At 59.2% G+C, this 13,169-nt stretch overlaps 1 protein-coding gene across 8 annotated transcripts in view; it reads right to left on the bottom strand.

The window, feature by feature from the left end:
• Positions 1-13,169, bottom strand: part of PCNX3 (pecanex 3) — a 26,586-nt gene that overhangs the window by 9,436 nt on the left and 3,981 nt on the right. For 3 of the 8 annotated variants that reach the window (XM_023186509.2, XM_023186508.2, XM_023186516.2), the window contains exons 8-27: positions 12,900-13,078; positions 12,406-12,496; positions 11,875-12,010; positions 10,469-10,629; positions 9,231-9,384; positions 8,913-8,945; positions 8,504-8,675; positions 8,290-8,400; positions 7,856-7,947; positions 7,592-7,701; positions 7,331-7,436; positions 7,097-7,189; positions 6,787-6,937; positions 5,789-5,933; positions 5,281-5,458; positions 4,177-4,285; positions 3,932-4,061; positions 3,469-3,527; positions 3,149-3,364; positions 2,287-2,540 (exon numbers count right to left, since the gene is read on the bottom strand). In XM_023186509.2, coding sequence (XP_023042277.1) covers positions 2,287-2,540; positions 3,149-3,364; positions 3,469-3,527; positions 3,932-4,061; positions 4,177-4,285; positions 5,281-5,458; positions 5,789-5,933; positions 6,787-6,937; positions 7,097-7,189; positions 7,331-7,436; positions 7,592-7,701; positions 7,856-7,947; positions 8,290-8,400; positions 8,504-8,675; positions 8,913-8,945; positions 9,231-9,384; positions 10,469-10,629; positions 11,875-12,010; positions 12,406-12,496; positions 12,900-13,078 — 2,680 coding nt within the window. The remainder of the gene's footprint in view (positions 1-2,286; positions 2,541-3,148; positions 3,365-3,468; positions 3,528-3,931; positions 4,062-4,176; positions 4,286-5,280; positions 5,459-5,788; positions 5,934-6,786; positions 6,938-7,096; positions 7,190-7,330; positions 7,437-7,591; positions 7,702-7,855; positions 7,948-8,289; positions 8,401-8,503; positions 8,676-8,912; positions 8,946-9,230; positions 9,385-10,468; positions 10,630-11,874; positions 12,011-12,405; positions 12,497-12,899; positions 13,079-13,169) is intronic. The other 5 variants (XM_023186511.2, XM_023186510.2, XM_023186513.2 and 2 more) reach the window with 4 other exon arrangements.

Consider the following 13,169-nt stretch of genomic DNA (forward strand, 5'->3'; position numbering starts at 1 on the left):
TGCAGTGAGCCCAGATGGCGCCACTGCACACTCCAGCCTGGACAACAGAATGAGACCTTGTTTCAAAAAAAAAAAAAAAGAAAGAAAGAAAGAAAAAAGAAAAGTTTCAGGGACAGGGGGAGGAGCTGGCCTGGCACATATCAGGTGCTCAGGTGCTTGGTTAACTTTCACCAGCGCCATCCTTTTCTCTGACACAACACTCACAGTCATCTCGGGAGGAAACTGAAGACGGGACAATACCAGCAGCGGCTCCGCCCGTGAGCACTCACTGCAAGCTGGGCTCTGCCCAAGGTGCTTCCCGGGAAGCACTGCCCGGACTCCGTGCAGCCTCAAGCCATGGTGCCTTTTCCTACTCTTGTGGTGTTTCCCAGCTGCAGGAGCAGGTCTGAGGAGAGCCCAGTGACTCCCACGTGAAGGGCAAAGCTACCAGGAGGGGCTCTGCCCCGACTGGCCAACCTCGAAGGCTGGAAAGGACCTATTCCTGCAGCTGAGACACTTCCCCAAATGCACTAAGCTCTCCAGCACACCCGCCTCCCCCCGCCCCACCCCGGCAGCCCTGACTTGTCCTTCCAAGTTTCACCCTCAGTCCACATCCTCAGCGGAGCCACCCCAGGTCCTCCAAGCATTTCCTCCAGACTCAAATTCTGCCCAGCCTTTGAGGCAGCCTTAGATGTGGCAAGTCAGCTTCTCCATGGGACAAGAGACCTGGCTGGGCACATCTCAATCTGCTGGCCCTGGCCTGGCAGGCACAGCGGGGCAACCTGGGCAAGGGCACCTCTCTCAAGATGGGACCAGAAGGTAGACTGGGCCATCACCTCTGGGTGACCTGGGACTAGGAATGTCCCTCTCTAGACACAGCCTTCTTCTTGATGAAAGGGGGGTGGTCTCACAAATCCTTGCCTAGGAGTGGCTGGGAGGGCAGAAGGAATGACAAAGAAATGACAGCCCCTCTAATACGTGGTGTGGACAGGATGTCCTTTAGAGAAGGACAGCCATCGGCGCGTGAAACTGCTGCAGAGAGAACCTAGGTGGCAGGTGGCAGGCTCACCTGGGCCCCAATAGGCCACCCCTCGAGCCCAACATAGGGAGTGCCAAGGCAGATCCTAAGAAGGCATGTGGGAGCAGATCCTAAGAAGGCATGTGGACTGTGACCAGCAGGCCACCCCACTCCCAGTACCCTTATTCTGGGCACCACAAGCCTCAAATTTTTTTTTTTTCTTTCCTTTTGTTTTCTGAGACAGTCTTGCTCTGTCGCCCAGGCTAGAGTACGGTAGCACGATCTTGGCTCACTGCAACCTCAGCCTCCCAGGTTCAAGCGATTCTTCTGTCTCAGCCTCCTGAGTAGCTGGGATTACAGGCACCCACCATCACACCCACCTAATTTTTTTGTATTTTTAGTAGAGATGGGGTTTCGCCACACTGAACAGGCTAGTCTCAAACTCTTGACCTCAAGAGATCTACCTGCCTCGGCCTCCCAAAGTGCTGGGATCACAGGCATGAGCCACCACGCCTGGCCAAGTCTCAACATTTCTGCCATCTCAGAGAACTGCAATAACCCCCACTTCTCAAGGGGTAAGCTGAGGCACACAGGGAAGAAACATTCCAGGCTGATCAGAACCCCCATTCCAGGGCTCCTTATGCACCCCACACTGCCTCAGCAACCCCCACCATCCCCAAGAGGTCTCAAGATCCTCAGGCCTGGCTCAGAGCCCCCAGGCTGAGGCAGGAAAGCTCCGTGGCTCAGAGGGCTGGCCCGGGTTCAAAGCCTGGCTTGGCCACTTTCTTCAGATTCTGGAACCTCTGCAAGCCAACTTCCACATCTGTGAGACAGCAGGGCCCCTCTCAAAGAGTAGGGGGACTCTACCCAGCTCAGGAGAGATGTCCAGCATAGCGCCCACCCAAGGCAAATGCTACCGCTCAGGCAGCCGCTCCCATGACGATCATTAACGCAACAACTGCTAGCTCTACCACTGCTCTGTGCTGGGTGAGCTGGGGGCAGGAGGCAGGTGTTTTCAAAGGCTGGCCTCTGCAACTGCCCACCTGCCCCATACTCACTGCCCAAAGCAAGCCTTCCTTGCCTGGAAACCTATCAGAGCCATATGGGCATAGAGGCCCTTGTAACCTGAGGTCTGGCAGTGGCACCTCGGGGGACACTTAAACTCTGAGGCCTTGGCTTCCCTTGGACAAAATAGGTTCCCAACAACCCAGAAAGGGGTCCTGGGGCCTGTGGTCAGCGAGCGCTCACCAGCAGGGGCCCTGCTGCCCGGCCGCGCCTGCCCGCCGTACCTTGACATAGTAGGTGATGAGGATCTTGCGGAGGTCGAAGACCTGCAGCATGGAGGCAGCGTTATTGTCACTGATGCTATAGCCCTCCAGCACGTACTTGCTGGCCGTCACCTCCCAGGCCAGCCAGCGCTGCCCGAAGGCGGCATTGAAGGACAGGACCCGTGGCAGGTGGCCGGGTTCGCAGCAGCAACAGCCCTCGTCCTCCTCCACACCCTCGGTGATGGCCTCCACCTCGCGCTGCTGGCAGTAAGTGCCTGTGGGGGAGGGGTGTGCATCAGGGGCCGCAAGAACAATCCCTACCTGCCCCGTCCTGGGAGAGTGACCAACATGGCATCAGAGGCCTGTTGCCATTCACCCCCCTGGACGCCAGGGGAGTCAACCTTATTGGATGCCAACATTCACAAAGGAGCACCTGCCTGTCCCCTTCCAACTCCCAGCATCCAAGGGCAGGGCAGGAGGGAGCATGGACACAGGGTCTGCCCCTCTGCACTCTGCACATTCAACACACGTCTTCCTGAGAGGAAGGAGCTGGCTCGCTCATGGCGCCCAATCCGTGGGCCAAGCCTGAGACCACAGAGCAGGCTGGGCATGAGAACTCAGGCCTCCAGGCCCAGGCCCTTACTGCAGTGACCTGTAGAGTCACTGGGACCTAAAGCTGGGGCAGGCACAGGGCTTGGCCAAGAGACCCTGCCACCTCATTGCTCAGACTGGAAAATGCGGCCCAGGGAGGAGTGCCTTGCCCAAGGCCACTTGCCAGCCTGGGCAGAGCTAGACTGGACCTCACTCGCATGTGCTATTGAATGCAGCTCCCAGGTCAGGCCCGAGCTGTGTCTGCCCACCCGAGCCTGGTCCTGCGGCTCACCCCGGAACTCAAGGCCACGCAGCTGGAAGGTGACGAGGCCATTGCCAACCTCGATGAGGTGCACCAGGGCGTTGAGGTAGTCGGAGGCCAGGACGAAGCAGTCACCAGGGCCGTAGTTGCCCCAGCGGCCCAGCGCCAGGTCCCCACACAGCGTGTGCTGCAGCGAACGCGCCAGGTGCTCGTAGAAGATGGAGTTGAGGTTGTTGTCATCAGCGCCTAGGACCCAGAACAGACAGGCAAACAGACAAAGTGACAAGTTAGCGAGGCTCCCTCCCCAGGGAGGCCCTGCCCTAAAGCCCCTTGGATGGCTGGGTACACACCAGGGTTCCGGTCCAGCTGTGTGACCAGGCGGGTGTTGGAATGATCCACACGTTTAGTGCTGTTCAGAGAGCAACAAGGCAGTTGGCCGAGAAGGTGAAGAGAGGGTGCACCCTGCTCATGCTCTCCCTGTGCCACAAGGCCAACGCCATCCAGGACAGCCCCGTTATGCAGGCAGATGAGGAGACTGAGGCTCAGGGACATGAAGGGACTCACGCAGGACACACAGCCAGGAAGCAGGGAGGCTGGGCTCATCCCCAGACCCCACCATCCCCAAGCTGTGAGCCCGAGGCCTTGGCCTGGTGCAGGCTCTGCCCGCATCAGATCCACCACCTCAAGTGTCCCCACTGTGCCCAAGCCCTCCCATACCTGCTGTGGGCCCCTCTGTGGGTGGCCTCCAGCCTGGGCTCCACACCCCTCCCTTCCTGTCCTGCTGGGCGTGCTCCCGCCTCCTGTGAGACTCACTTGTAGTCACGCTCCCAGAACTTGAGGGGCCGAGCATAGGACATGATGAAGACGGCGCTGCCCAGCAGCGGGTTGAGAGGTGTGGAGAAGAGCCCCGAGAGCAGGGCCTGGACGAACAGCATGGCCGAGTCTGAGCCACAGTCAAGGAGGCAGCGGGCAACAGGACCTCCCAGTCCCCCACTACCCCTCACTGCCCCAGGCCACAGCCCTCCCTGCACAACCCCACCCAAACACAGGCCGGATACGTGGCACGGCAAAGGGCTGGGCAAAGGCGTGGAAAGCCGAGCCCCAGGTGATCTGCCAGGGCGCGATGTAGGTCAGCACGAAACGCAGCTTGTACAGCAGGTCCCACAGCTGGCAGGGCCAACAGGGAGAAGAAAAAAGACATGCAGGGTCACTCATGGAAGCCCCTGGATGGAGGCCCCACTCAGAGGCTTGGGTCATCCCACTGGGGCCAAGCTCAAGATCACTGCCAGCCCTTGTGCTCTGGACATGGCTCAAGGCACCTGACACCATTAGCAACCCCTGCCTGAGCTCTAGGGGCAGTGGCCATTTAGTTCACACAAGTACCCTGTGAGCTTCTTATTCCTATTGCTGGCCCCATTTCACAGATGGGAAAGTTGAAGTTCAGAGAAGACACAGAATGTAAATGACCTCCTCAGGTCATGCCACTAAGTCACTGGCGAGGCTGAAGCTGGACTATAGTACTGAAAGTCGAGGAGAGCCATAGCCCCGCCCTTAGAGGGTACGCAGTGTGGATGCCCACCATCCTGGGCCAGGCCAGAAAACAAGAACAGAATGTTCACATGAGGGAGAAAAAGGCTCAGGCCTGCCTGGGTTCCAGGTACCACTGCTGGCCTCCAGTAGAGTGCAGGAGAATGGTCCTTAGTTCAAAGAGCCCCTCAAGCCCTGGCAATGTCACAGCCAGCAGAGCACCTATACACTCCAAGGTACTAGGAGCTTCCGAAACTCAGCTCTGACTGCTCTGGATCCAGGGTGGCAAAGGGGTGCAGAATTCAGAGGTGTGCATCCAGAGGGTAAGGCCAGGTCCTGATTACCCTAACCATTTCTGAGGAGGTGGTCGTGGAGTCAGACAGGCCTGGATTCAAATCCTGGCTGACCACCAATTGTCTGAAAACCTGAGGCAAGTCCCTCAACCTCCTTCAGCCTCAGCTTCCTCTCTGTAGAGGGTAGAAGTAACCCCTTCCTTGAGAAGCTGCTGCAAAGGCCCATGGGGCTGATACAGAGCGGTGGCTACAGGCCCTCAGGAAATTCTCTTCCCACTCAGAGAGAAGTTGGCTCTGCTCCCATTGGGCAGCCTGGTGTCTGGGCCACAGCCACCAGCTCACCTTGCTGCAAAGCAGGGACATGAGGAAGTAGTCAAGCAGAAAGCCCTGGGAGAGGCGCGGGTAGTCGAAGTGGAAGAGCAGGACAGTGAAGGCCAACGTCAGGTACTGCTGCGGAGGGCAGCAGAAGGCTGAGCGCAGCAGCTTCAGCCCAGCCACGGTCATCAGCAGCGCCCGGCAGCTGTGGGCAAGGGGCAGGCATCAGGTGCTTGGTAGGGGACCAGGGACAGTGGGTATAGGTGTCCCATCCCTTGCCTACTCTGGCCGGAGAGCAACCCCTGGCCTCTGCTCTGCCGGGCTGACCCCTGCTCTTTTGGGCCCGTGACTCTTAGTCCCTGTTCTTCCAAAGGGAGTGGTGGGAACACATTTGCTTTTGAAGAGGCAACACTTCTCCTGCTTTAGCTTGCTGAGCAACCTTAGACGTGACTCATTCCCTCTCTAGGCCTCAGTTTCCCCACGGATCAAAAGGGAAAGTAGGTGATGGGATCGTTGAGGGTGGGGTGGTCCTCACTAGAGGCAGTACTTGTCCGGGTGGCTGACGACTGTGTGGGCATCCACCGTGAGGGCGTTGAGCACCACGGCTGGGTAGATGAGGTACTTCTCTACGCACTGCAGGCCAGCATACAGCTTCTCAAACCACATCACCTGGGCAGCACCTGTGTGCAGAGGCCGGGACTCAGCACCTGGCTTCCACACACCCACCTTCCCTGTGGAAGTCCGTCCCTAGGAGGGCAGGCTGGGCTGTCCTGAGTCCCCAGAGACTCTCGGGGGAGGGCTGATCTGTGGCAGCTCAAATGAGAGCAGCGAGCCCCAGCAGGGAAAGGGCTCCACATGCCACTTAGCACATCGAGGCTTGCTTTATGGTGGGTGCTCTGCCCTGCTTTGCTGTCTGCAAAAACAAGGCCAATGATGAAATCGCAAACACCCACGTACAGCAGGCTGGCTAGGGCCTGGCTGCACAGTGAGCCCGTGAGCTGGGCCCTTCTAAAGGGCAGATCCCTCGGTTCAGGCTGGTTGTAGCCACAGAGGGATGCTAGTCCGGGAGGCAGAATCTTCTGTCGTTTAAGAAAAACTCAAGAAACATGGATCTTCATATCTCAGATCAAGATGCTAAAATACAGGCTCCAGGATTTTTAAAAAACTATTACGCAGCTCAGTAAAAATGTGCTCCAGGCAGCTCTGGTCCATTGATAACCAGTGTTTAATTCTGGACACGAGATCCCTTCGGGGCCCTGGGGTTCTAATTCTTCCATCTCCTCATAGACAGCAAGGAGGGCAGGACCAGGGCAACACAGGCAAGGGAAGGGCACAGCAGGGCACGGGGAGAAGAGTAGGTGGAGAGCGCAGCAGGGCAACACGGACACAGAGGGCAGGGAGGGTGCAGAAAGGGTAGTGTGGGCAGTGGGTGCCCCCTGCTGGCACTTCTGAGCTGAGAGGACCACAGCTCTCCCCAGCCAGGCTGCAGCCTGAACCACTGCCCAGGCCTGGCCATCAGGGGCGGGAACTCACCACGCACTTCATACTGGCTGTACTCCAGTGGCTTCAGCACAGGCTGTGACAGGCAGAACCAGGGCAGCTGTTTGCGGAGTTGTGGCAGCAAGTAATGTGTGAAGAAGCCCACGGCCCCAGCCAGTGCGTACAACACGAAACCCAGCACCGACTGCAGGAGGGAGAGGCCAGAGGCTCAGCCGACGGGAGCAGACCAAGGGGCCACAGAGGGCCACCTGGCACAGGCCGGGGAGGGGCTGCCCAGGGTGCTCAGATCGAGCAGGCTCCCACCAAGACAGTGAGAGGCAGCGGCGGCCCATGCCACACAAACCTTCAGGGCAATAAAGACGGTGCTGGCACTGATGGCGAAGGTGAGCACGGCGATAACCACACACATCACCAGGTCGGAGTGCAAGACCTCACGCTGCAGGGCCAGGAGAGACATTCAGCTGCCCGGCCAGGAGAGACACTCAGCTGCCCAGCAGCCCAGGTTGGACATGCCCCTCCCAGTACCCCCAGAATCTGTCACCACCTCCCCACAGAATCCCACCCCCCGCCCCCTCACCACTGACTGGCGCATCTTGTCCGGCAAGGGGTCCGGGGGCTCGGCCCGGGCTGTCTCCAAGCTGCGCTCCTCCAGCTCAGGGAAGAGCTTGCTCCGGATCAGAGACCTGGGGGTGAGGAAGAGTCAGGAGGAGGACGCCTCTTCTTCTCCCCGGCCCCAGTCACGGGCACATGCACAGACACAAACCCCTACTGTGCAGACACAAACACACGACCTGGAGTACACACACCAGCGCGAGCACAGGCGCGTGCGGGAACCCACCAGAGCACGGTGGGGTCGCTGCTCTGCCGGCTCAGGTGGTAGGACAGCGCCACCAGGAGGCCACAGAAGACTGAGAAGAGGACAGGGACGTGCTGCTCTGGCCACGGAGTCTGGGAAGAGAATCCATGCTGGTCACGGGAGGTGAGGTAAGCACGGGGTCCGGGCTGCCCCCATGTGAGAAGCCACTGCTGAGCCCAGTTCACAGCCCCGCCCCAACCACCCCTACGCACTGCAGCATGCCCCCACCTCGAAAGCCACCCCTACCTTGATGGCCCCAAGGCAGAAGCCGTAGAGCAGGGCAGCGGCCAGCAGGCTGCGGGAGAGGCTGAAGACTGCCGTGAGCGGGCTGGTGGCGGCTGTGTGGAAGGGAGAAGTACAGCCCAGCTCTCACCTGCAGGTACCCACCTCAACCCTAGCCCCACTTCCCGTCAACTCCCAGAGGCTGGCCTCCCTGGAACGGCACCCCCAGTCCACTGCTCTCTGTTGCTCCAAGCCCCAAGGGGCCTTCAGAGCTTCCAAGATTCTCAGATTTAAACCACTTGCCTGGGGAGGGAAGGAGAGAGGAGAGGGCGGAAACCTTGAGTCTGCAGTACAGATGTGGGAGAAGGTTCCGCAAGTGTGGAGCCAAGGACCCAATCCGAGGGCCCTCCTGGGCCTCCGCACGGACCCCTCCCCTGAACCACCTGTGGGCATCATACCTGTGCCCCCGAAGCCGTGCATATCTATTTGCTCCAGCAGGTACATGAGGCAGGTGTTGACCTGGGGCAGGAGGCCCAGGAGGAAGACGAAGGGGAAGCACAGGGTGAACACTGGCAGGGAGGGACACGAAGGCCCGGTCAGCCTGCTGGCTTCCCGTGGCCCGCCCGCGGGGACTCACTCTCCTGGGCCACCTCATCCCTGCCCCAGCCTCACCAGTGGCCACGTCTCGGGCACAGAAGAAGAAGGAGGCGGAGAAAAGCGTGAGGCCATAGAGGGAGACAGGTGGGAAGGGCTGAGCTGAGCCCAGGGCGTCCAGCAGCCAGATGAGCAGACAGCAGATGCAGAAGTAGACAGGCCGGCTGTACGCGATCACCCAGTTGTGGCCCTGAGGGGTCAGCGCATGAGGAGCTGGGTCTCCCCCACTGGCCACGCCTCTGGCACATGCACATACTCAAGGGCCCCAGGCCTGGCCCTGGGTCCAAGCTGGAGAGCCTGGCCAGGTGCGGGCGATGGAGGTGAGGGATGAGGGAGCCCCAGCCCTCCATGCCCTACCCTCCTCCCCACCTGGTCTCAGCCCCTCCTGGGGCCTCCTGGCCAGAGGCGCTGCTCCATGGATACTCACGTGCATGGGGGACGCCGCATCAGGCTGGACGCTCTGGAAGAGACAGGGCTACGTTGGCAACTACAGCCGATGCCCACGGGATGGTCAGAGGCCCCGGACCTGTTCAGCTCCACCACTAGGCAGTTATGAGTGACCAGGTCAGGCCCCCGAACTATCCTGAGCCTCAGTTTTCTTGTTTGTAAAAGAGCTGGCTGGCTCTGGGGAATCTTAGGCAAATTATCTACCTTTTAGCTTATAATCCTTAAAACTGAAGTGGTGGGAAGGGCAATCTGGGGGAAAAGCTGGGTGCGGAAGGTAACACAGGGAGCCCAGCCTGACCTTCAGTAGGGAGTACTGGCAGGAGGCGATGACGAGGCAGAACTGGAAGACCCAGATGTCGGTGAAGAAGCCCTTGAGCAGCAGCAGGTAGCCCAGGAAGGCCACAAGGCTGCTCAGGCCCACGCCGAAGATGTTCTCCAGCACTCCCCGCGTCCTGCAGGGACAGCCGAGTCAGGGCGTGCCCGCCTGGCCTCACCTTCCAGTGGGGCAGTGGGGGAGATGGACCTTACCCTAAAGGCCCAGCTCTGGGACCCTGCCCATGCCAGACCCTTGTATTCTGACGATGCAAACACCTATAACTTTGAGGATGCGGCCCGGCAGCACCCATTCCAGAGACCACTGTATTGCTCTCTCCTTCCCAATCTTTGCCCACTCTGGACACTGAGGGCTGAGAGCTCAGGGTGCTGTCACTCCCGGGATTCACCCATCCCCAGCTGAGGCTGAGTTAACTGCACGTGGCTACATCGTGCATGCTATCTCAGGCGTGCAACGCTATGCACATGGGACCAGCACCCAGTCGCTGTATCTAGAGAAACCCAAATGGATGGGAAGCCACATGGGCTCTAGGCCCAAGTTCTCTACAACGGGCAAGTCATCTGACTTCTCTATCAGATTTTCTGGGACTCGGTGTCCCCTCTGAGAAATGGGAAAGGTGAGATAACTGGTCTGTGAGCTTTTCTAGGTTACAACACTCAATTTTCAAATCAACAGAAGCTAATACAAAAAAGTGAATAGGACGGCTGGGAGTGGGGTCTCATGCCTGTAATCCCAGCACTTTGGGAGGCCGAGGCAGGTGGATCACGAGGTCAGGAAATTGAGACCATCCTGGCTAACACTGTGAAACCCCATCTCTACTTTAAAAAAAAAAAAATTTAGCCAGGCGTGGTGGCGGGTGCCTGTAGTCCCAGCTACTTGGGAGGCTGAGGCAGGAGAATGGCATGAACCCGGGAGGCGGAGCTTGTAGTGAGCCGAGGTCACGCCACTGCACTCCAGCCTGGGCGACAGAGAGAGACTCTGTCTCAAAAAAAGAGTTTTTTTCAGCACCACCCACTTGGCTACCCCTTTACACCACAAATGAACCATAGGAACCACCACTACAGACTCCAGCCAACAACACGCCCTCAGCTTCCCCCGAGTCAGGCTCTCTGCTGCCTGCCTGCCTCCACAGGTAGAGAGTCTGGGGAGCCAAGGTCCAGGGGTTTTCCAAGAATTGGGGGCCAAGGCTGCAGGACACTCACCGGTCCAGCAGAGCCAGCAAGGCAAGCCGCTCGTAGCGCACAGAGGTCCAGCGGCCAGGGAGAAGCCAGTACTTATAGCTATGCTGGGCCCGGGGTGGCGCTTCCTCCATCAGCGTCTGCTCCTGGGATTCGTGCAGGGAGTCCTGGTCCAGCAGGTCAAACTGCAGTCCCCACAGCCGCGGCCGTCAGCCCCGCCACCCCACACACGGTCTACCGTTACCCCCCTTCAGCACAGCAGCCTGGCTGACCATTTCCATCAGCACACAAAGGCCCCCGTCTAGCGGCCCCACACTCCACCCGAACCCTTCATCCCAAAGGGCTCCTCCTCTCTCCAGGTTTCCAGGATGTGGCCCGATGGCGGCAGGGGCTGCCTAGAGTCAGCAGTTCCCACGCCTGTCTTTCCCAGTCAGGCAGACTCTCCCACCTCTTCTGAAGCTCAAGGAAATCCACTTGTCCTTTGGGACCTGGCACAAATGCTACCCTCCTCCCAGACAGGGCCTGTCACTGTCACTCTGACTACCCCATCCGAGAGTACATACAGAGCTCAGCCTTGAGGACAGGCCTAGGTGCCAACGCCAGCCCTGAGGCCCTGGGCGCATGACTTGACCTCTCTCATTTGTTGTATCCTTCACTCAACAAGCACTTATGGGGCCCCAGCTATGGGCCCGGCACTGCACTGGGCTCCAAGGATAAAACAGAGAGCCTGAGGCGCACAGCCCTTCCCTCTGGAGGCGGCCGCTGGCCATGATTCCACTCAACATGGTTACGAGGCAGAAATGAACCAGAAGGGAGCAGATGGGAGCTTCTGAGGGCTACTCAACCTATCTGTGGCCTTGAGGGTCAGGTGCCGGGTACGCTTTCATGATCATTTTTTAAACTCTGAGATGGTGTTTTATGCATTCTTAGCACTTCTGCTGTTAATAGATTAAGCACATAAATTTACTGTCCAAATTGTGATGTTCTTAAGAGCAACAGAGAACACTGTTTATGACCATACTGAGACAAGAAATGTTCACAGAGAGCACTCCAGCATCCACATGTGCACAGCGCACGCAGGGCAGCACGGTCACCACAGGGTCCCTGCTTGCCAACAGAACACCGCCACTTCCACAAGTATCATCATTAACACCCACAGCCCCTGTTTATCGTGGGCTCCTCCAGAATTAGGAATATACTCCAGAGGCATTCATAGAATAAACAAGTAATTGACTTCTCCAGCCATTCAGACTCAGAGTCTCTGCCAGCATGAAAGGTCAAGACATTCAGAGTAGGGCCCCTGGAGCCCTCACTCAGCACAGCCCATCCCTCCTGGGGCGCCTGGGCAAGCTCTCTATACAGGCCAGACTCAGTGATCTGCCCACCCCATCATGCCCCACTGGCGCGGCCCTTCCCCGGCCGCTCCTCACCTCTGGGATCTCCAGGGGCACCCGGCGCACCTGCATGCCCTGCAGAACCACAGGCCTCGGCTGCAGCAGGTTCAGGCCGCCTGTGGCCTCAGGGACATCAGCTGAGTGGAAGCTGGAGGAATGTGAGTGTCGGTCCCTGTGAGAACAGCAGCCATCAGGATCCCACGATAGGCAAGCCCTGGGGCTGGGTGGGGTCAAAGTCAAGGCCAGGCAGGTGGGGCAGTCTATGCCGAGACCAACCAGGACCCAAGGGACAAAAGTGCTGGGGTCAGGTGGCAGAAGTGCCTCCCTCCCAGGCCCTGGCCCGAGTGTTGAGGCTGTGCCCTGAGCTTCCTAGAAACTTCCTGCCTGGAGTGTCATGGAGCCAGGGACCCGAGGAGGTCTGTCCTTTGCTGCTCCCCATCCTCCCCCTGCAGGTCTGAGCTGCCTCTGCCAACTCAGCAGGAAGAGAGCTAACTCCAGGCTCAGGGAACTGCCCAGAGATGCAGGCCACCAAGACAACGGCCAGGGAGGCCAGGCTTGGGAACTCACCAGACTCCATTAGCTGCCTGCTCCCCCTGCTGCCCTACAGGGTTCTCGTAGCCGCCTCCAGCCAGACCAAAGGTATAGGAACGCCGCACACCTGGGGCGGGGTATGGGAGATGATGCAGCGTGGCAGAGACAGGAGCACCAAGGCCCAGCTCACGTGGGCACCAGACCCATCAAATGAGGCAGAACCCTGTGCTGTGTCCTCTGAGAGGGCAGCCCAGCCTCTGGACAGGAAAGGGCCTACAGGTCAAGAGCCTGGGCGCAGCAATCACCTGCCCTGGCTTTAGATCTCCCCTGTACTGCAGGCTGAGCCTCCATTTCCTCATCAGCAGAGAAAAAGACGACACAGACACCGTGCCTCAGAGAGGCTGCAAGGCTGATGTCTGGCAGAATTAGAGTACCTGCCACAGGGCTGAGCAAGCACCACTGCTGGGAGGACTCAGGCTGTTGGGGGAGGGCAGGGAAGCACTGGGCCAACGGGCTTGGGGAAGGCTCACCGCTCTCATCGTAGAAATAGTGCACAGCACCCTCAGAGGTGTCATCAAAGGTGCAGGCCTCATGCACACTGGCACCGGCCCGGGTGAGCAACAGTGAAGAGGCGAAATGCAGCGCAGAGGGCAGAGTCAGCGCCCGGGAGTGAGAGGCAGCCCGGCCCCGCTGAGCCTCCTGCAGGCTGCTGGAGAGGGTCAGCCCCAGGTCAGCGCCAGTTAGAGCTCGTGGGCCCTCCCCGGCCCCTGGTGCCCCTCGGCCCAGCCGGCAGGGTGCTC

This window comes from Piliocolobus tephrosceles, chromosome 13, assembly GCF_002776525.5.
Source record: "Piliocolobus tephrosceles isolate RC106 chromosome 13, ASM277652v3, whole genome shotgun sequence".
NCBI lineage: Eukaryota > Metazoa > Chordata > Mammalia > Primates > Cercopithecidae > Piliocolobus > Piliocolobus tephrosceles.